Consider the following 21,200-nt stretch of genomic DNA (forward strand, 5'->3'; position numbering starts at 1 on the left):
ATCGGGAATCCTGTAGACCGGAGAGCAGTTTGAGAACATTTTCGACAGAACTATGTGGATGGGTGATGGAAAAAGAATGTGCGGATACGGAGGAGAGAGGTATCAGGATAGACGTCCTTAAAGGCCTGAAGAGGTCTGGGCGGCCCCGTGAATCATCACCTTTATTCAAGGGAAAGTGGACATAAAGGCACACCTAAGCTCAAATGCTCTGGACAGCACGCATGATATGGACGCCATTTACGAAGGCTTCTCATTCATGACGACAACGTCATTGTCTTTCGTCTCATTCAACTCGCTGAGCGAAAAGACCTTATGACCAGTCACCCATGGCGCTGGCTCGCCCTCAATGACGGGTGATGCAGGGCCGGCTTTCTTTGACCTCTTTCCCGGTGAGCGCGAAGACTCAATTTCGTCAAGGAACTTTTGCTTGCTTGGAATGCAACCCATTCTAGATATGATCAGTTTCAAGTGTTTGTCTGGGGTGATGTAGCATGACTCACTGGGGATGGAAGCAAGTATCCTACACGGTGGAGATGGGGAATGAAAGAAAGGGTGTTGGGGGTGGAGCTGGCAAACTGGACGCCACCCAGGGGCCTATACGTGAGCTAAATATCAACTGATACCGCTAACCATGATCAATTTCGTTGCGAGAAGATTGTTCTCTGCGTGATGATTGGTTACAAGACATTGTATTTTGGTCACGCGTCTAGCGCAGCGCTGTACCTATGAAGAACCTGATGCTGAGAAGTGGAGAAACACAGGCTCATAACCGTCCAGAGGGCCTGAGCGCAAGCTGAAGGTCGTCGAGGGACAAGAATAGATTTCGGTTGGATGTGTTCGTAGCGCCACGTGTTCATGTCTCTGAATATGGAAATTCCACGGATTGGCGCGCTCAGAAACAAGCGGTCACTGCTTCGACATACTTGTACACTCCTCGAGTCTGGGTTCGGGTCTAATACCATTCACAAGGGCAAGCGGGCTGTTGAACACATTTCTCTCTCACAATTGAACAATTCACAATGGCGAGCAACGCCCTGAAACAAGTGAGCGACAGTCCTATCGTCTCCTCGTACAGCAGCTCACCCCGGACCAACAAAGGCAACCGCTCCATTGACGCTACAGCAAGCGCAGACGAACGCGTTACTTTCACTGCTTAACCTAAATAACCCGGTGGAATCCACAGGTACAGCAGCCGCGTCATTGGGCAAATCGGGCACCGGTCCCAAGGTGCCTACAACAGGCCCACCGGTGTGGAAGGTCCTTGTCCTCGACCAACAGACCAAGGATGTGCTCGCGACGGTCCTACGCGTTCAGGACCTACGCGATATTGGCGTCACCCTTCACGTGTATGGTATCATTCCTTCGGAGTATTCCTGGCGCACCCTCTCATTGCGCCCACAGGCAGTTGCACTCACCTCGACCACCCTTGCCCGACGTCCCCGTAGTTTATTTTGTCTCTCCGACGCTCCCGAATATCAAACGCATAGCAGAGGACTTGGAGAAGGGCCTGTACGCCTCATACCACCTCAATTTCTCGGAGCCGCTGCCGCGGTCATTGTTGGAGGAGCTGGCGGCTGCGGTTGCAAGAGATGGCACAGGGGAGCTAGTCGAAGAGGTATGGGCTCCCAATGTTCGTGTTTGACGTGTGACTCACAATAAGTTCTACTCTCATCAGGTGGTTGACCAGTACTTGTCATTCATCGCACCCTCAGCGTCTCTCTTCTCCCTTCTTCCACCTCCACCTCCACCATCGGTACAGCCTGAACCCGGGCCATCTCACCTCATATCTTCCTACCACATACTTAACTCCCCATCCTCCTCAGAGCAATGTATAGAAGCGGAAATTGAGCGGATCGCCAATGGCTTGTTTAGCACCGTCGCTACACTGGGTATGCTCTTTATCAGACGCGTATGAGTAACCTGCGTACTGACGGAATGAAAAGGCCAAGTCCCTATCATCCGTGCGCCGAAAGGAAACGCGGCTGAGATGATCGCAAAAAAGCTCGAAACGCTCATACGCGACTCTATCCTTACCGCGTCTCGCTCACATGGCCCTTCCTTGTTCTCTCAAGACACGGTGGGCTTATCGAATCTGCAGCGGCCACGTAAGTGATCTTGGCGCTATGCTTCCATTCACGTTCTGAGGTTAGAATCTCAGTGTTATTGATCCTCGACAGGAACATCGACCTTGTCCCTATGATGTCACATGGCTGGACATATCAAGCTCTTGTCTCAGATTGTCTCGAGATGAAACTGAACCGTGTGGTCGTTACTCAGTCTCAGAAGAGGTCCTACGACCTCGACTCGAAGGATTTCTTCTGGGCTAAGCATGCTGCCAACCCCTTCCCACAGGTGGCCGAAGATATCGACACTGAACTCAACCGGTACAAGCAAGATGCGGCCGAGCTCACAAGATCAACTGGCGTCAGCGATGTCAATGACATCTCACAACTGTTGGTATTTTTTCCGGCCGTTGAACTGGATAATAACAACAATATTTCGACGCAGGGACCTCTCGACAAACGCTACCCATTTGAAGACCGCCATCACTCAACTACCAGAGCTCACCGCGCGCAAGGCTACACTAGACACACATATGAACATCGCTACTGCTCTCCTTGAGGAGATCAAGAAACGCGGTATGGACGAGCTTTTCAGCACTGAAGAGGCGATGAACAAGCAGGTGAGCTCATGAAGCCTTGAATCTGCATCGCTTCTGAGACCTACTCAATCGTGACAGACTGTAGCCTCCGTCCTCGAAATCCTCCGCTCGTCGAAATCAGAGGGCCAACCCAACGCGGTCGACAAACTTCGCCTTGTCCTCGTGTTCTACCTCTCTTCTCCGGACAACGCCATTTCCAAGGATGACATCGCAGAGCTCGAGAACGAGCTCAAAAAAGCGGGAGCCGATATCGATGCGTTTGAGTACGTCAGGCGAATGAGGGAAATATCTCGTATGATTGTGTCCAGCGCCGCTGCTGGTGGCGCGACGCCAGTTCTTGGCGGAGGGGGTCAAGGCGACAATATCTTCAGAGGATTCAGTTCTCTGAGCAATCGCGTATGTTACTCCGACCCCTCTGCGGCGTTCCCCTCGTCTAACGTTCCAATGTGCTTTCCCAGCTCGCCGGCCGTTTCGAAGGCGGAGGCCTGGGAGACCTTATCTCGGGCGTCAAAAATTTCCTGCCCACCAACAAGCTTTTCACGGTCACTCGGCTCGCGGAGGCGCTCATGGACTCCTCCTCGGCCTCGAACCAGTCCCTCCAGGAAACTGATGAATACGTGTTTCTCGACCCTCGTGCGCCGCGGACGAGCAACGCCAACCCGTATGGTGTATCAGGACCAGTAGGTGGTGCTGCCCGCGCGCGACGCATGGCTTTCCAGGAGGGCACGGTATTCATGGTTGGCGGCGCCGGCTATGTTGAGTATGGAAACCTGGAGGAGTGGGCTGGCAGGACTGGAAAGAAGCTCACGTATGGTGGGACGGAGATTTGGGACCCTGAGGGGTTCGTGAAGGCATTGGAGCGGTTGGGCAAGGAACAGTCGTAGGCATGTTGATAGGACCGAGTCGTTAGGCTTTTCTGTGTTGATTTGGTTTTTGTGTTTTGAGTATCAGGGACATTTTCATGATACTTACGTATTGTTCGTTGCATTTTTCTACGGCAAGGTCTGGTGACCATCGCCGAAGTAATGGCATGCATAACATTCAAATTGGACAAATGCTTGTGGAATTAATGAACGGGGATACAACAACGGCATACTAGAGTGATTCGAAAAAATTCATACAAATACATGGCTATGTCAGATAGCTCATCGATCACTTTTTGCTATTTTTCTGCATAGCGAGGATCTGCACGATACGGATGCTAGCACAATAAGGTTAAGAACTAATCGGTGCTATATATATATAACGTGGAGGGCGTACAAGATGTTGATCATGTCAAGCTCGAGGCTGACAGATTCCCGCATAGGATCAGGTGTCATGGCACCACGCTCTGCCATGCGAGCGTGCTGGAGAATCTTTTGGGTGCTAGATGCGGGGTGTCGGACGAGAGAGTAATCAAGGATAGAGGGAAAAGCTTACTCAAAGAGAACAAAACCGCTGAAGACAGCAAGACCACCGTAAAGAGATATGGACTCAGCAATAGCCAGACCGCGGATGCCGAGAGGGAGGGCCATTGGGGCCAGTGAGCTGAGTGCAACGACGGTGACACCAGCAAGGAGGGGCCCGCCCATGTAGAGGTACTTGTCATTGCTATTCACGGATCGGCGATCAGATGTCGATGAATTCGCTGAAGCGGGAAGACACGAGTACGCACGTCGCAGTAGCACCAACGTAAGACAGAGAGCCGACGACGCCACATGTATACAAGGCAGCACGAGACAGGATGGCAGGGCTCAAGAAGAAGAGAGGGCTCAAGGTTGCTGCCTGGCACGCATTGAACGCCTGATGGATGTCATGAGATCAGCCATATGAGAGCGCAGACATAAATAGGGTTGACCCACGAGCCAGAAAGCATGTTTCTGCACAGTCTTTTCTGGGGGCGTGTAGAACACACCCATCATGCTACCAATGCTGCCAACAAGACTGACGCCGAGCACAAGCCCTAGTCAAAGTCCTGTCAGCCTACTCGATGCGATCACCGGAGGGAAAGGATGTCTACATGGGTTAGCCGTCATGATGCGTAAGGGAAGGCCAGCCTTGAACATGCTCCGCGCAGCCAGGGCCGTCAAGACAAGGCCACCGCCAGTGTACTTGAACGAGTCATGCAAGTACGACTGTTCAGCTGCCGACAGCGAGTCGCGAGTATCGCGGTTGAGGAAAACTTCTACGCCAACGATAGTTCCGGCGACAGTAGCCTATCAGATGATGACCGTGTGTATGACTACTCAGGGACACAGATAATGAGGAGGTAACATACGGCGGTGATGGCGTATTTCTTCCAGGTTTCCTCCTTCGTCGGACGCACGACTACAGCATCGTTCATGATACCGCGCGCAAACGGCTTGGAGGATGAAAACACCGAGGACCCACTCGGTCGCATTTTGAGAGCATCGAGAATGCTCGAGCGAGATGTGCGGGTGCTCAAAGTGCGGAACGAGGGGAAGTGCGAGCCAGCGTGTACTTGGTTTACAGTTGGCCGTAAAAACGAGCGGGTGGACGTAAAGACACCCACTCGCAACATTGTTTCGGGTTGAAGTTGATGGAGACGAGAGAGAGAGATGGGTGGAGGGCAAGTCTGAACGAAGCTGCAGGTCGTTCAGTGCCGAAACTCACGCGTATGAGCTCGGCGTCGGCAATTACATCACTTTCACGTGACTGTGTACTTGCTCGAACTTCCGGGGTCCAGGCCTTAGGCAGGCATGAAATGGGCGGAAAACACAGCGTATACCAGGAACGTAGAAAACAAGAGGTACATACATCGTTGCCACGGAAGAAATTACTACATATTAATATTCGATACAACAAAAGCCAATCACCGCATGGTTCTCTGCAGCGCAGGGATTTTCGAGATGTCTATGATCCCAACCTTCTTCGATTCCAGGGCCAGCGCAATCCGGTCAACGTCCCCCGACTGCTGCCAGTCGATCTCGAAGATCCCGCGTTTTTGCGTCTCGGACCGCCATGACCATACTTTTTTCCTCTCCTGTGCCCGAACGTCGGTAAGAGATTGCGTGCTAGGCAAGAGGAGGAGCAAGACGAACATGAGGATCATATACATGAAGCCAACCGTCGCCGCCACCAGTCGACAGCCATCGGCCATCCGGACTCCATGTCAGGGTGTAGATCGGTCGTTTGTGATTTGTAAACACCTGGAGACACGCGCCAGAGACGGCATCCCAAAGTCGCGCCGTGTGATCGAATGACGACCTGAATGTATATAGCTCGACGACTTAGGCGTGGATCATGAAAATTAGATACATACGTAGCAAGGAGCGTACGCTTCCCCTCGACTGTCTTTGGGCACCAACCAATACCACTTACAGCACCTTTGTGACCCTCCAGAATAAGTGGTTCAGGAGTCACAAGGGTTCTGTTCCGCGAAAGGACAGGATATACGTTCCATATGCGTGTGGAACGGTCGTCCGAGCACGATGCAAGGAGAGTTCCCGAGGGATCAAACTTAATTTGGTTGATTTCGCTCTCGTGTCCCCTGAGCTATCCATGTGAATGGGGTGATGACACACAGAGACGCGACGTGCTCACTGGAAGGTTTTGATGGGTTCATCCACACCCAAGCCGAAGAGATGAATCATTTTATCAGCTCCGCAACTAGCGAAAGTTTCATCGTCAAGCCAGTCAACGTCCAAGCAGCAATCTGTGCTAGATCAGAGATGATAAACATTCAACGTGAACGAGAGTCACCTCCATGACGTTTAGATTGACTAAACAGCTTTTTTTCTTTGATATCCCAAATGCATGCTGTGCCATCCAAACTAGCAGTCAGCAACCATCGTCCAGTGGGAGAGAAGCGTGTCGAAAAAATTGGACCCTGTATTCAATGACGATGAGCGTTGCGCATTTGATCATGGGACAGTCATCAAACCTGATGTTTGTCGTTGGAGAAGTACAACTTGCCCGAGGACGTACACACTCGCAATACAGAATCATAGGAACCGATGGCGAGGAGAGTCCCGTCTCGATTCCAATCCAGCGATGTTAGGTCGGCTTGTGTGCCGTTCGTTGAATACGCTAATGTGAGCGGGTTGTCGCCAGTGGGTGAGGTGTCAACCTCGTCAGGGATGGGCTCCGACATGTTCCACAAGTGGACGATGGCGTCTTTAGACCTATAGATGATGTTTTTGAATGGAGATGCTCAAAATCGTATTCGAAAATTTACTGACCCTGATGCCAGCAGCTCAGGTTGAGCAGGATTCCAAGCACACACAAATACCTAGTTTCCTTTCCAATCAGGGTGTCGTTGCGTACAACGGATCAGCCATATCTGAAACGTACCTCTGTTTTATGTGCGTGCAAGAGTTGTATTGCTCCCGAATCGACCTCATCGTCGATGAGTGCTGGGGATCTGGAAGGTTTCCTCTTCTTGACAGAGTGATCATTCATAATAACATCCGCCGCAACCTCAGAGGGAGTGGCTCTAGAATCGTCTTTCTTTGCGCTCAGGTCTGAGAACACAATGCAAGCATCGTTGCGAAGATGCATTTAAAGATAAGAGGTCAGCAAAGAGAGGACAAGGGCAACACATACAATTAGAAGCTAGGTTCGTAGAGTCTACAAACGAGCTCTGGTCTTCAACATCCCTCCTCTGGCGCTTTTCGGACCGAGTGTCCTCCAGCGCCGGCATGGGAGACCTTCGCTTTTGGACTGTGCCTTTCGCAGACATCAGCTCATTTTCCAACGGCGCAGGCACAGGTGTGGGGATAGATAAGTTGACGCTGGGAGTAACACTGGCATCCAAGGAACACACGTGCAAGTTGAGGAGGGAGAAACCAGTTTTACAGTTGGCAGTGAGCGTGTTTCCAGCGTGATGAGCTTCAACCTCCATGTAAAGCAGCGCTTTACTCAGAAGATCGACGAGCTCACCCCGCGGTATGTGTTTCGTGAAGTGAGGGGAGTGGTCTAGGCGACCTTCATTGCGAATTGCGTAGGCTGAGTGCTGGAAACCTGGGCAGATTCGAAGAAGGAAACATGTGGTGAGTGTGACACTAGGAGAGCAGGGATATGTACCAGAGTCTTGGAGGTACGCGTGGATGAGGCAATTAATCTCGTCCGCGGATATTAAGATGGGTGCTGAAGCCATAGGCCAAAGGGAAGGAACCTTCAGCGATGAATTATAACCACTTACAAGGACTGAAGTCGCTGTATTCAAGACTGAGCAGGAAGTGGCTCAGGTGGCGTCTCGAACATACCTCAGCCACATATTTGTTCGGAGCTGATAATCATCATGGGCTTCTACCAGCCGAAGTGTCTGGGGTCCGGCATCCACAGACTCCGTCCCGAAGCCCCTGTTACAGTGATCCTTAAGTAAACTCGAAGTATGACATATGGGGTCGGAGGTATTGCTCAGCGTCAATCGGTGTTCTTCCTTCCCACCCGCAGCTGACATGCCACTCGAAGATTGGGAGATAGAACTCGGTGACGACGACGACGAGGACGAGTCCTACGTTGATGATGACGCTGAACAGGAAGATTATGGCCTCGAGATGGACCTTGAAGATCGGCTTGAGCGTGAAGCCGACGATGGGAACGATTCCCCGGAGACGCTAGGCGATATTCTTCGTAGTATGCTACCCTTTTCTCATTGCACTTGCATCGGTAATTCAGTTTGAACCCTGTAGCTATGGTTGAGCTTCGTGCACTTACTGGCCAAGCTGAGCAAGAGGTTCATGAATCGGCTGGTATCGCTTCACCTGCAACTCTGCAAGTCTTACAGCGACTATTGGGATCCCAACCCATGCGCGTGACTCGCATGCAGAATACTCGCTACCATGATGTTGGTGATAGCGAGGACGACGAAGACGATGGCGTGTATGATCCTGTCTGGGATCGCCGTCGTCCTCCACGCGGCAGTGGCAAGTGGTTTACCCCAGTGGAGGAACCACAGAAGGCGGGAGTGGAACTCTTGATGAGCGGAGAATTTGGGCGTGTTCAGCGAAAGATAGACACTCAAAGAAAAAGAGACAACGTCGCCAAAGCATTGCTCGCGAGGCGGAGCAGATTGCGAAGGACCTATCGCGAAGACATCACAAGTGTAAGCATCGTGTGCATCACTCTGTATGTGACTATATTCATTAGTTGTTCCAGACTCTTGTTCCTAACACCAACGGAACCGTTGTCGCTTCTTATGATCACAATATTTATTCTGGCCAGTTCTCTAACGGTGCGTGCATCAAGAACTTCATATCAGAATCATCAAACGATTCTCTCTACAGATTCAATGTTCTATTACACATGCTGTCAAGGTATGTGTTTGCTGTTGCATGAAAGTAACGACAGGCACCTATCCTTGATCAGATTTTCGTTTGCATGTATACGACACCACTGCTCCTCCAATCAAACCTCCACCCCGTTCTGCCCCACTTCGAGGACGCCATGGGTTTGTCCCCCCTGAACATGAAACAACGATGAAAGTGATCAAAACTATCGACGGACATCCTGGTCGTTGGACCATCACCGATTCTCATCTCAGCCCTGACAACGAGAGGTGAGCTTATACGCACATATCACCTCCCGCTAATGCATTATCTTTTATCGCGAAGGATCATCTATTCGTCCATTGTAAGCTCATTCTCTGTCCAGCGGGCGACATATCTGACAAAGTGCAGACGCCAACGGTGTATATGACTACCACGACCGACTCTTCAACGGTCCAGACGCCCATACGTCTTTCAGACAGAGACAGGCAGCGGTGGGGTGAGGAGAGCTTTGGTATTTACAGCTGCCGGTTCTCCGCAGACGGTAACGAAGTGATTGCGGGGGGTAGCGGGATGATCTTCGGTAGGAGCAAATTGTGCCATTTGCTTCAACCCAGCTTATATTGACATCACGATGCAGTCTATGATTTACTGGCGGATCGTCGCACAGTTAAAATCAACGCGCATGCCGATGACGTGAACAGTTGCTGCTGGGCCGACACTGCGTCAGGCAACGTCTTAATCAGCGCTTCAGACGATACGTTCTTGAAAGTCTGGTGCGTAAGCCGCGCCGCTATCTGTATGCAAAGGATCTCAATGATCTTGTAACAAAGGGATCGGCGGTCATTGGGGACCTCCAAGCGGCCCTCCGGCGTGTTGATTGGACATACGGAAGGCATTACCAACGTTTCCGCAAAGGGCGATGGGCGTTATATCATTTCCAACGGCAAAGACCAAGCCCTTCGGTTGTGGGACTTGCGCAAGATGTGCACGAACGAAGAATACGAAAACGTGCGCCATGTGACATATGGCATACCCGGCTATGATTATCGGTAGGTCATGATCAAACATTCCGGCATATTGTGCTCGTCATCTGAAGCTTTAGTGCTTTAGTTATAGACATTATCCGAAGCCCAAGGTGCTCGCCCATCCTAAGGACTGCAGCGTCATGACATACCGAGGGCACACCGTTCTGTCGACCCTCATCCGGTGTCACTTCAGTCCAGCCGAGACGACAGGCGGGCAATACTTGTATTCTGGATCAGCAGACGGCAGAATTCATGTGAGTGGTGATTATATGTTTCCACTATCGTGGTCCAATATCTATCGTAACTATAGATCTGGTCCTTGGATGGGCGCGTTGTACAGGTTCTTGACCGTTCACGCACTCTACCTATAACTTTCGATCCCTCGGCACCGGAACCGGATCAGACTTCTGGTACCCGTGCTGAAGTATGTGTGCGCGACGTGAGCTGGCATTCGAGGGTACGGATTTTTCTTAGTCACTGGAAGACCTCCTTTTGACCTGAGGTGTCCCCAAAACAGGAGCCTGTCATCCTTAGTGCTGGGTGGGAGAGTGGCACCATGGGAAGCAGAAGCAGCGTCGCGCGGCACGAATGGAAGGGACTCACGAAGATGGCGCCGGGTAGGCTTGAGGACTATCTAGAGCGACAGAGGCTCCAGAGTGGCGAAGTGCCTCAGTTGCAGAGGATGCGGATCCCAGGCTCCTTTGATGAGCAAGACGAGGTGTAGATGAATTGGGGTGGTTACTTATTTCTTGTTGTGCTTGAATCTGCTGTTGTGTTTGAACTTGTGTACTTTGTTCACTGCTTGTCGCTGCTATTTGTACGTTCACTCAATCGTTCCCTTGACGGTGGACCAAGACTACAGGATGAAAGCTGTACACTTGTTCCGAAGCGTTGTTCGCCGAGCGCCCTGGCCATTGGGCGTAAGGCTCCCGGGCTGTACGCTCCCTGTCACCTTAAAAGCCCCAGTTTGGATCCTTCCCTGTCTCTTCGCTTTCCTCATCGTACATCATGACCGCCACAAGCTCTAATCCTGCTGAAGAGAACTATGGATTCCCTCAAGGCTATTTCATCATTCGCTCCGTGGCGATGAACAGGCTGCTCGACGTTGCGCAAGATTCTCACGAGGACGGCAAGGAGATCATATTATGGCCCTCGAAGGAGACTTCCCTTGTTGAGAGTATGTCGTTCGGATTGGGCTGTGAAGGTCCTGCTGATTTCTAATAGTCACCTATGCATAGCTTTGAGGAGCCCGGAATCTAACAATCAGGTATATTCAACCGCGATATATATACGCGTCCGAATGATCGAACACATCTATACCAGGTGTTCTTCATCGACACCGCCGGCGCTCTCTGCTCGCGGGATTCGGGGCATGCCCTCGATGTAGAAGGTAGACGACCCTGCTGCAAAGAAAGCCTACACATGTGCAGTTCTTGACCTCTCCTTACCTAGACGGCCGCCTCGTCCTTCGTCACAGGCGCCCGATCTCCCACCCGTTCCCCAACGCGTACTCCCACCCCCTCCCCCACTTCCACTATTCCGCCGAGACGGGCGAGATCATGGTCAAGTACGAGGTCGACCCTGCATACCCCGATACCGACACGCACGACACGACGTGGCGTCACAAGGCGTTCCACCTGACCGCGATGCCGATGCGCAAACCGCGTACCTTCCTGGACGATGCGTCGGAGAAGCTCTCGTCTGCCATGAAATACCCGATGGCCCTGTTCTCCGGCGGCGCGCCGGCGTCGTCGCCGCCGCCAGTCCCGAGCAAGGTGAGCGAGGAATTCGACTTGAGGGAAGACGAACTCGAGGAGCAGGATCGCGGGGAGGAGGCCGAGGTCGACGACTCGCCGGAGCCGATCAGGAAGGTGCGCGTGATTGGGACGACGAGGTCACAGGCGGAGGGGCTGGGGGAGACCGCACGGAATCGTAGGCTGTGGATCGTTTCGCCCTTGAGGAAGACGTCCGCGAGGATTATGGGATGAGAAGTGGTGGTCTGCCTCGTCAAGTGGACTCTCGAAGTGCCCGAACGCGTTCTATGTAGTTATATGTGCTGTACAGTATACCATCGAGTTCCAGGAACATTTGGGATCTCCAGGAGTGCTTGAAGTTGCCGGCGGCTTAGATTCCGGCATTCGTTCCGGCTGGCATCAGCTGGCATATCGGCCACTTATCAGCAACGGCGTTGAAATACCTCCTTATCATCTTCCCCGTGCGCAAACGCTTCTCAGATACATCTTTGCGTCCAAAAAGCCTCCCGTGCAGCGCCTTGGTATGAACCATGAATAGCTCTGTTGTTGCTGGGATGTTACAACCTATCTCACTCGAGCGCAGGACACCCTAGGACACCTTGTCTCTATCTTTATGGCTTGGCCGTAGGCGACCTGTTCGTAGAGATACACAGAGATATACCGACTTATCGAAGGAGGCAGTCATTCAGGGCCTCTCGCGGTCCGAAATATCATCCCCATTTCACTTAAAGCCGGGGCACGACGATGAGATAGAGCGTTGCACCTTCCGTCTCCCACACCCGCGCACCCTGTCCGCGATGAAGTTGACCAGCGCGTTCCTCACCCTCGCCCTCGCGGCCTTTGCGCACGCACACCCGCACGAACAGGCCCTCCTCTCCGCCCCCGTCGCGGCCGCAGACGCGCAGGAGGCCCAGACGTGGCTCGTCAAGTACGGGAAGCAGGTCGACCTCGGGTACACGGGCCCGCTCTCGTTCTCGCACCTCGACTACCACCGCTGCCTCGAGGACGAGACCAAGGACTTCGATATCGCCGTGCTCGGCATGCCGTTCGACACCGCCGTCTCGTACCGGCCGGGCGCGCGCTTTGGGCCGTTCGGCATCCGCGCGGGGAGCCGTCGGCAGCACGGCGAGCGCGCGTGGACGCTCTCGTGGGGAATGGACCCGTACAGGCTGGGAACCAAGGTCATCGATTGCGGCGATGTGAGTGGGACGATTGCTGAGGCGTACGAGACGCGGGTTTTGATGATCGTGCACCCAGGTCCCGCTCAGCGCGTTTGACAATGCCTTGGCCCTGGATCAAATGGAGGTCGCGTACTCCACCCTGCTCGCGAGACCCGTGGCACGGACGCTTTCTCTGGACCCTCCAGAGCGCATCTTCGCCAAAGACGGCAAGGCGCATCCCAGGATCGTCACGTCAGTCCCGTCTCCCACCCCGATCCCATGTTCCATCGCCTGCATACTGACAGACCCGGCGTCGCAGCCTCGGAGGCGACCACACCATCGTGCTGCCCATCCTGCGCTCCTTGAACAAGGTCTACGGCCCTGTCTCGGTCATCCACTTCGACGCGCACCTCGACACGTGGGGGTACCTCCCCATCCCGGGGTCGTCCACCGACCAGTCCCGCATCACGCACGGCAGCTTCTTCCACGTTGCGTGGGAGGAGGGCCTGATGACCAACAACAGCGTCCATGCTGGGATCCGCTGCAAGATGGCGGTGAGTCCCTCCGTCGGCGTGTTGGTATCTGGGGCGGGATAACGAGCGTCGATTCGACCAGGGCGGTGCAGATATCACGAACGATGAAGACGTCGGCTTCAAGATTGTCTCGACGGACGACATTGACGACATCGGGATCAACGAAGTTATCAGACGCATCAGGGAGCGCATCGGGGACAGCCCCGTCTACCTCAGGTGACTCCCGAAGGTGTCCGCGTTTCCCGAGCCCGTCGCTCACACCTTGTCTTCCGCAGCCTCGACATAGACGTCATAGATCCCGGTCTGGCACCTGCCAGTCAGTACTTTACTTTTTGAACAGTAGATTCGGTACTCACACGACTACAGCCGGAACACCAGAGGCGGGCGGATGGACCGTGCGCGAGGTCAAACGCATCATCCGCGGCCTTGCGGGCCTCAACTTCGTCGGCGCCGACGTCGTCGAGGTCGCCCCCGCATACGACCACGGTACGTCCTCACGCTGGCCCAGAACGAACCGCCGCTGACCCTTATCTTGGGTGCTGTGTTTAGCCGATATCACGGGTATCGCTGCGGCGGACATCATCCACGACTTCCTCGGGACGATGCTGTCCTCCGAGCCGCCAAAATCGCGGGACGAGCGCGCGCCGTGGAGAGACGAGCTGTGAAACAAAACTCGCATTGCGGACTTTTTGCTTTTTTGTACACTTCTGAATGGATTTCATCGATTATCGAACGGGGTGTGAAGGCAGGCATCAAGGGTATACGATTCGTACATCTAGAACTACTCGTAGTACACAGTACCTCGTGCATCGATCTGAGGGACCAGGGGGGTGAGACTGGATCAGGCGCGCACAGAACATGTCGTTATATCGTCGTCGACGTCGCTCGTCCCGAAGCGAGGAGCGAAAGGCTACAGTCCGTTGCAAATCACGAAGTAAATACGAAAAGCGAAAAGGGAAAGAACTGAAAGCAAGACAAGATGTGGACAGAAAAGTAGATACTGTTGTACACAGTAGGTACGTGCACGCTCACGTACAGGATGCCCCTCGCTCACCACTAAATAGCCGCCGCAGTCGTACAACGCAGCATACAAAAAAGTCCGTCCGCCCGTCACACGCCAAGGGTGACCTGGGCCGCCCAATCACCGCTTCGCGCCCCACTGACCCGCAGGCTGCGCAGTCGCCGCGTCGTACACCGGCGGACTGTCGTCGTAGCGCCCCCCGTCCACCGAGCTCTGCGAGAACGGCCGTGGGCCCCTGGGGCTCGGCGCGCCCACCGCGCGGCCTACGTTCGTGTTGACCACCGGCGCCGCCGACGAGCCGCCCGCATACGGCATGTACGCCGCCGCGGCGGCGTGCTGGTCGCCCATGTCGGGGACGGAGCTGCTGCCGTACCCGCCGCCGCCGAGCGTGTAGCTGCGCGTTGGCTGCTGTGCTGGCTGTGATGGCGGCTGTATTGGCGTCGATTGGGGGAAGTAGGCGCTCGGTTCGGGGTGGGCGGGACTCGGCGCTGAATAGAGGAGGCCGGTGTTGTTGTAGGTGTCGGGGTGGAGGACTGGTTCTTGCGGTTGTGCGTAGGGGTTGTAAGGGTCGGAGTAGGCAGTGGGTGCGGCGTACTGCGCGTGCGGCGCAGCGACGTTGTTGTCTGGAGTGTACCGATGAGAAGCATGGCCACGAAGGCGACAAGGGGATGCTTACATGTGGAGGCGCCTGCGTTGCTCCCGAATGAATTGTTCCCGTACTGATCATCCCCGTATTGGGTGTTTTGTGATGCATACTGGCCATGGTCATACTGGGCGACCTGCGAGGGGTACTGAGCATGGTCGTATTGGCCGCCAGCCGCCAAGTAGCCCGTGTTCGCCACTGGGGGGACGGGAGGCGGCGACGAGGTGATGGAGATGCCCTGCACGTACGCGACCTGGGACGGCGCGTATCCCGACGTCGTGTGCGTGTGCGCCGAGCCCCCTGTGGCCTGCCGCCGAGGCTGCGGCGGGTACGAATTAGCCTGCTGACTCGACGGCGCGTAATACTCGTCCACGGCTCGCGTGCCCTCCGCTGCACGCGCATAGCCACCCGCGTATCCCTGCTGACCGGCGCCTGGGGCGGCGTCCTGGTAGTGCAGCGACGGGTGTTCGTCGTCTCCACCGTGGGTCAGCGGCTGCGTCGGGTCGTACTCCTGGAACGCAGGCAGACCCTGCTCACCCTGCTTCTGCCGGGCCTTCCTATCCGCCTCTGCCTTGACCGCGTCGAGCCGCAGCGGGTCGTCGTAGGCCCCGTTGCCGCCGGCAGGCGGGTTCCACCGGTCGCTGTTCTCGCGCTTGTTAAAGGCGTCGCGCGGGCGGCGACGGATGCAGCAGCGGCCAAGGCCGTAGAAGCAGCCGGAGAAGAAGAGGAGGAGCCAGGCGGCGAGGGTGAGCCAGATGGCGTTGCCCATGGTGGCGGAGCCACCGCTGACAGAGTTGATGCGGGACTTTGCGATGAAGAAAAAGGCGAGGTCGAAGATGAAGGCGAGGAGGGCGATGGCGGCGCCAAAGCCGGAGACGCAGGTGCTGAAGCAGGACATGGAGAGCTCGCGGACGTGGGCGAGGAGGCCGAAGAGGGCTGAGCCGGCGGCGAGGGCGAAGGCGACGATGTGGAGGACGAGGGCGTATGTTATCCATTTGACGACGACGTTGGGTATTTCGATGGACGTCTTGTTGCCGACGAGGGCATTGATGTCTGTGAACGGTCGGACGAACAATGAGACGTTTCTCTGTTCTTGGAAATCTGGGACAGACCTAGTTCATAGCCGACCGAGGCTTTTGAGCAGGTTGTTCCGTTGGACAGCTCCAAACAGTAACCCAAGACGCCAAAAGTGACGGAGCCGTTTATGCTTTCAACGGAAAGAGATGCTTTGAGGAAGAACACGGATTTGAACCAGGGGACGGAGAAGGAGACGACGCCGAGGAGGATTGTGGCGATGAGGGTGACGAGAAAGCCCGGTGTTGCTGGACGGAGGAGGCCCATGGATGGGGCCGTGCGTCGAAGATGAGTTGAAGGACAAGGAAAGGGGCAGCAGGATGGACGGTGCGAGAGAGCACAGTAGTTATGGCGTCTGCAGAGGCGGTGGGAGAACGTGAGAAAGCACCGGACGGATGAGCACAGCTCTCGAATGTCTTGTCGAGCGCAGCAGCGGCGGTCCCCTTCTCATTGCAATCCTTGGTCTCAGCCGTGGAGACCACTTCACAATCCGTACATACAGCTCGTTCTACTCGGCGTTCCACTCCAGAACGTGTATCGTCCGTCTCGACGCAGGGAACTCTCCCTTGCTTTTGACCTCCACCGCGTCCTTCACCGTCCGAGTCACCACAAATCCATTCTTCTCGAACACCCGCACGCTCCCTGGGTTTCCCTCGAACACCGTCGGTCGCAGATGTCGCACCCCCATCCTGGGGATCACCCACTCACGCATAAGCGTGCCGATCACCGCCGTCATGATGCCTTGCCCGTGGTGCGACGGCGTCAGGTAGTCTGCGAGGCCGCTTGGTCTTCAGGACTGGTCGCCTGTCATCACGCTGGGGTACGTACCTCCGATCTGCCAGATAATATTCGGGTCTCCTACGGGGCGCGCCTCATTCTCCTCCGACTGCTTTCGTTTCTCCTCGACGTCCAGTATCTCATCGAAGTTACACCGAATGAACCCGCAGTCGCCCAAGGGCACATCGCTCCCGTCCTCCTTCTGCTCTCGGATGACTCGCACCGGGCAGGTCGAGACGATCTTCGGCGCCGCGTCGGGCTCCTCGACGCTTGCCTTCACTAGCTCGTTCCATACCGCGTTCGCCTCTTCTATTATGACAGTCAACCACTGGACGGCATGCTCAGGCAGGTATGGCCAAGGCGGGCTCGACACCCATCTGTACACCCGGGGGTCGTTGAAGGCCTCGACCTTGGAAGGTACGTCCGACAGGCGCGGCGGGGTGATTATGATGTTCGACAGAGGCGGAGCGAGGCGCAGGTACGGCTCCCCCGTCTGTGGGTTGATTTCGAACGGGCGCAGCTGAGGGTGGAGGAGACCTGCCATACTGACTCGATAGCCCGCGCCATGTTCAACCGGGTTTTATACGCATGTACCTCAGGCGGCCCCGCAGCTGACCTAAAGCAGTAGACAGCCTGTGTATACTAGAAATCTCGTGTCTAAATCGTCTGGGGAGACCCGCTTCTCGCGATAATGGCTTCTACACTAGGGGCTACTGTGTCTGCTAAGACGATATGAGAGTGCTTGATCAAGGAGAGCCAGGCCTCGAGGTGGAAAGTGAATGTGAGATTTCATGGGGGAGTGGCACCTGCCCTAAACACCATCGATAAGCAGCAGGTGGCTGATAAAACTTTACTCATTGTCCATCATCGAGTCTCGCGGCCCCGGTTGCTTGCAACATTTCCCTCTGCTCTTTTTCCGCCGCGATCTCTGTAACGGACTCGCAGAACCAAACTTTCGTGTATTTTTCCTGTAAAATCTAGACACCATGGTGTACGTCCCTCCCACATCTTGGCCCCTGCGTGTGCTGATTAACCCTCCGCCATGACAGTAACTTCACCGTAGGCAAGTAGTGCAGTTTTCAGGCAGATCTACTTGCCAAGTACTCATGGGCTGGTCTTTGAACAGACCAGATCCGGCAGTTGATGGACAAGCCGACGAACATTCGTAACATGAGTGTCATTGCCCATGGTGAGTATACGAGCCTCTCTCTCTCTTCCGCGACTGACTGTGCTTCACAGTCGATCACGGCAAGTCCACGCTGACCGATTCGCTCGTGTCCAAGGCCGGTATCATTGCCGGATCAAAAGCTGGAGACATGCGATTCACAGATACAAGAGAGGACGAAAAGGAACGCGGTATTACGATTAAATCCACAGCCATTTCCATGTACTTCGAGGTCGACAAGGAAGATCTCCCCTCCATTAAGCAAAAAACCGAGGGTGCGTGCCTTGCGAAATTATCTCCCGATTTGCCCCTAATATCCTTTGTCATTCCGTTCCGTTTTGGACAGGCAACGAGTTCTTGATCAACTTGATCGATTCGCCCGGGCACGTAGACTTCTCGTCAGAAGTCACTGCCGCTCTCCGTGTGACGGACGGTGCCCTCGTCGTCGTCGACTGTGTTGAGGGTGTCTGCGTGCAGACCGAGACCGTGCTCCGTCAGGCGCTGACCGAACGTATCAAGCCTGTCGTCATCATCAACAAGGTTGATCGCGCTCTCCTCGAGCTGCAGGTGACCAAGGAGGATCTCTACCAGTCCTTCCAGCGCACAATCGAGACCGTTAACGTCATCATCTCCACCTACCACGACGAGGCTCTCGGTGACGTCCAGGTCTACCCCGAGAAGGGTACCGTTGCTTTCGGCTCTGGCCTCCATGGATGGGGTTTCACCCTCCGTCAATTCGCCTCCCGCTACGCTAAGCGTTTCGGTGTCGACAAGGAGAAGATGATGGTCAAGCTCTGGGGCGACAACTTCTTCAACCCTGCCACCCGCAAGTGGACGACCAAGGGCACAGACGCTGACGGCAAGCCTCTGCAGCGCGCGTTCAACCAGTTCGTCTTGGACCCCATCTTCAAGATCTTTGAGGCCGTCATGAACTTCAAGAAGGACGACATCGCGCCCATGCTCGAGAAGCTCGAGATCAAGCTCGCGCAGGATGAGCGTGATCTCGAGGGTAAAGCCCTCCTCAAGGTCATCATGCGCAAGTTCTTGCCCGCCGGTGACTCCCTCTTGGAGATGATAGTCATCAACCTTCCCTCTCCCGCCACCGCACAGCGCTACCGTTGCGAGACCCTCTACGAAGGTCCCATGGACGACGAGTCTGCCATTGGAATCCGTGACTGCGACCCCAAGGGTCCCCTCGTGTGCTACATTTCGAAGATGGTGCCGACGTCCGACAAGGGACGTTTCTACGCCTTTGGTCGTGTCTTCTCTGGTACCGTCCGCTCCGGTCCCAAGATCCGCATTCAGGGCCCCAACTACCTCCCCGGCAAGAAGGAAGACTTGTTCATCAAGTCCGTCCAGCGCACCGTGCTCATGATGGGTCGTTACGTCGAGCCTATCGAGGACTGCCCTGCCGGCAACATCGTCGGCCTCGTCGGTATCGACCAGTTCTTGCTCAAGACCGGTACCCTCACCACTTCCGAGACGGCCCACAACATGAAGGTCATGAAGTTCTCCGTCTCCCCCGTCGTGCAGGTCGCTGTCGAGGTCAAGAACGCCGCGGACCTCCCCAAGCTCGTTGAAGGTCTGAAGCGTCTCTCCAAGTCGGATCCTTGCGTCCAGGCATGGATCGCTGACACGGGTGAGCACATCGTCGCCGGTGCCGGTGAGCTCCACTTGGAGATCTGCTTGAAGGTTCGTCAGCCGTCTTTGATCGCATCCACCATCGAGCTCATCGCTTTCTAGGATCTCCAAGATGATCACGCTGGTGTGCCCCTCAAGATCTCCGAGCCCGTTGTCGGTTATCGTGAGACCGTCAAGGCCGAGTCCTCCATCGTTGCCCTCTCGAAATCGCAGAACAAGCACAATCGTCTGTACGTCAAGGCCCTGCCGATCGATGAGGAGCTCACCCTCGCCATCGAGAGCGGCAAGGTCACCTCGCGTGACGATTTCAAGGCCCGCGCTCGTATCCTCGCGGACGAGTATGGCTGGGACGTCACCGATGCCCGTAAGATTTGGTGTTTCGGCCCCGACACGACCGGCCCCAACTTGCTCGTCGATGTCACCAAGGGTGTGCAGTACCTCAACGAAATCAAGGATTCGTGTATTGCTGCGTTCCAGTGGGCGACGAAGGAGGGCGTCTGCGCTGAGGAGAACATGCGTGGCGTTCGCGTGAACGTCCTTGATGTTACCGTACGTCTGGTTTCGTGTCCGACGGACGCACTGTATTGTACTGATCTCGCTCGCCCGTTAGCTCCACACGGACGCTATCCATCGTGGTGGAGGACAGATCATCCCCACGTGCCGTCGTGTCACCTACGCCGCTTGCCTGCTCGCGACGCCAGGTCTTCAAGAGCCCGTCTACCTCGGTGTGTGACAACGTTGTGGAGTTCCGAATCGTGACTGATTCCCTTGTGTGCAGTCGAGATCCAGTGCCCGGAGAACGCCATCGGTGGTATCTACTCCGTGCTGAACAAGCGTCGTGGACAGGTCTTCTCTGAGGAGCAGCGTGTCGGCACGCCCATGTTCACCGTGAAGGCGTACCTGCCCGTCATGGAGTCCTTCGGCTTCAACGGCGAGCTGCGCGCGGCTACCAGTGGCCAGGCCTTCCCCCAGTGCGTGTTCGATCACTGGGAGTTGATGAACGGCTGTGCGTTGCTTTCACCGTGATCGATGTCCATCGTTGTCATTTACGTTTTTTTCTTCTGTAGCTCCCCTCGACCCGGGCAGCAAGCTCGAGGAGCTGGTCAAGGGCATCCGTATCCGCAAGGGTCTCAAGGTATGTGATTCGCAAGCTCGCGTGTGGAGGACGTGGGCTGATCGACCGCCCGCTTCAGCCCGATATCCCTGCGCTCGACACCTACTACGACAAGCTCTAGGGGCGAGTGAGAGAGAGGAATGTGCGGGCCTGTGTAGCTGTTATGTTCTGTTTACGTCCTGTTGTGTCGCTGTAGCGTTTGATTTACGACTTGTACTTTCTGCAAAGTCACGACAATTTCACTGTTTCTTGTAGTGAGCGTCGCGGTTGCGGCTGACTCGACGCGGGGCCGATACGGGAACGGAAATCGATTGCTCAGATATCTAACAGTCATACGCCGGCTCGGACCCGGGAGGGGAGGGCGTGATATAAGCACAGGAATCGAAAGAGGGCCGTCGGTCGTCCACAGAGCATAC

The 21,200-nt window shown here is 55.1% G+C and overlaps 9 protein-coding genes across 9 annotated transcripts; 5 read left to right on the forward strand and 4 right to left on the reverse strand.

Annotated features, from left to right (window-relative positions):
- Window positions 1–1,019: 1,019 nt before the first annotated feature.
- On the forward strand, window positions 1,020–3,705 carry HETIRDRAFT_468355 (uncharacterized protein; the record flags this gene model as incomplete). Its single annotated transcript, XM_009542423.1, has 9 exons — window positions 1,020–1,043; window positions 1,099–1,346; window positions 1,402–1,615; window positions 1,676–1,889; window positions 1,944–2,105; window positions 2,159–2,453; window positions 2,509–2,683; window positions 2,741–3,058; window positions 3,121–3,705. 9 exons carry the CDS (start codon window positions 1,020–1,022, stop codon window positions 3,544–3,546), a joined length of 2,076 nt encoding a protein of 691 aa, XP_009540718.1. The 3' UTR covers window positions 3,547–3,705.
- HETIRDRAFT_377301 (uncharacterized protein) lies at window positions 3,690–5,233 on the reverse strand. Its single transcript, XM_009542424.1, has 7 exons — window positions 4,920–5,233; window positions 4,662–4,857; window positions 4,504–4,604; window positions 4,317–4,444; window positions 4,082–4,252; window positions 3,923–4,027; window positions 3,690–3,863 (listed from the first exon to the last, which is right to left on the reverse strand). Exons 1-7 carry the CDS (start codon window positions 5,181–5,183, stop codon window positions 3,815–3,817), a joined length of 1,014 nt encoding a protein of 337 aa, XP_009540719.1. The 5' UTR covers window positions 5,184–5,233; the 3' UTR covers window positions 3,690–3,814.
- Window positions 5,234–5,474: 241 nt separating this feature from the next.
- HETIRDRAFT_306016 (uncharacterized protein) lies at window positions 5,475–7,760 on the reverse strand (the record flags this gene model as incomplete). The annotated part of the gene is made up of 10 exons (XM_009542425.1): window positions 5,475–5,645; window positions 5,704–5,869; window positions 5,925–6,152; window positions 6,206–6,317; window positions 6,365–6,491; window positions 6,546–6,786; window positions 6,844–6,893; window positions 6,956–7,125; window positions 7,208–7,624; window positions 7,688–7,760. The coding sequence occupies 10 exons, from the start codon at window positions 7,758–7,760 to the stop codon at window positions 5,475–5,477; spliced, it is 1,755 nt and encodes a 584-aa protein (XP_009540720.1).
- Window positions 7,761–8,563: 803 nt separating this feature from the next.
- Window positions 8,564–10,731, forward strand: HETIRDRAFT_468363 (uncharacterized protein). Its single transcript, XM_009542426.1, has 11 exons — window positions 8,564–8,711; window positions 8,765–8,840; window positions 8,893–8,922; window positions 8,975–9,164; window positions 9,220–9,238; window positions 9,286–9,457; window positions 9,515–9,650; window positions 9,708–9,926; window positions 9,988–10,156; window positions 10,213–10,359; window positions 10,420–10,731. The coding sequence occupies exons 1-11, from the start codon at window positions 8,586–8,588 to the stop codon at window positions 10,624–10,626; spliced, it is 1,491 nt and encodes a 496-aa protein (XP_009540721.1). The 5' UTR covers window positions 8,564–8,585; the 3' UTR covers window positions 10,627–10,731.
- Window positions 10,732–10,902: 171 nt separating this feature from the next.
- On the forward strand, window positions 10,903–12,004 carry HETIRDRAFT_377307 (uncharacterized protein). Its single transcript, XM_009542427.1, has 4 exons — window positions 10,903–11,079; window positions 11,141–11,169; window positions 11,226–11,292; window positions 11,355–12,004. The coding sequence occupies exons 1-4, from the start codon at window positions 10,911–10,913 to the stop codon at window positions 11,888–11,890; spliced, it is 801 nt and encodes a 266-aa protein (XP_009540722.1). The 5' UTR covers window positions 10,903–10,910; the 3' UTR covers window positions 11,891–12,004.
- Window positions 12,005–12,453: 449 nt separating this feature from the next.
- Window positions 12,454–14,014, forward strand: HETIRDRAFT_307854 (uncharacterized protein; the record flags this gene model as incomplete). The annotated part of the gene is made up of 7 exons (XM_009542428.1): window positions 12,454–12,855; window positions 12,914–13,068; window positions 13,136–13,370; window positions 13,432–13,565; window positions 13,625–13,665; window positions 13,716–13,835; window positions 13,899–14,014. 7 exons carry the CDS (start codon window positions 12,454–12,456, stop codon window positions 14,012–14,014), a joined length of 1,203 nt encoding a protein of 400 aa, XP_009540723.1.
- Window positions 14,015–14,490: 476 nt separating this feature from the next.
- Window positions 14,491–16,354, reverse strand: HETIRDRAFT_447408 (uncharacterized protein; the record flags this gene model as incomplete). Its single annotated transcript, XM_009542429.1, has 3 exons — window positions 14,491–14,993; window positions 15,047–16,066; window positions 16,126–16,354. The coding sequence occupies 3 exons, from the start codon at window positions 16,352–16,354 to the stop codon at window positions 14,491–14,493; spliced, it is 1,752 nt and encodes a 583-aa protein (XP_009540724.1).
- Window positions 16,355–16,513: 159 nt separating this feature from the next.
- Window positions 16,514–17,523, reverse strand: HETIRDRAFT_406649 (uncharacterized protein). Its single transcript, XM_009542430.1, has one exon. It carries the CDS (start codon window positions 17,406–17,408, stop codon window positions 16,878–16,880), a length of 531 nt encoding a protein of 176 aa, XP_009540725.1. The 5' UTR covers window positions 17,409–17,523; the 3' UTR covers window positions 16,514–16,877.
- Window positions 17,524–17,729: 206 nt separating this feature from the next.
- On the forward strand, window positions 17,730–21,060 carry HETIRDRAFT_377315 (uncharacterized protein). The gene is made up of 10 exons (XM_009542431.1): window positions 17,730–17,855; window positions 17,914–17,927; window positions 17,991–18,053; window positions 18,104–18,304; window positions 18,376–19,721; window positions 19,773–20,219; window positions 20,281–20,395; window positions 20,449–20,676; window positions 20,738–20,805; window positions 20,864–21,060. Exons 1-10 carry the CDS (start codon window positions 17,851–17,853, stop codon window positions 20,903–20,905), a joined length of 2,529 nt encoding a protein of 842 aa, XP_009540726.1. The 5' UTR covers window positions 17,730–17,850; the 3' UTR covers window positions 20,906–21,060.
- The last annotated feature ends 140 nt before the right edge of the window (window positions 21,061–21,200 follow it).

Source organism: Heterobasidion irregulare (genome assembly GCF_000320585.1).
Source record: "Heterobasidion irregulare TC 32-1 unplaced genomic scaffold scaffold_01, whole genome shotgun sequence".
Taxonomy (NCBI): domain Eukaryota; kingdom Fungi; phylum Basidiomycota; class Agaricomycetes; order Russulales; family Bondarzewiaceae; genus Heterobasidion; species Heterobasidion irregulare.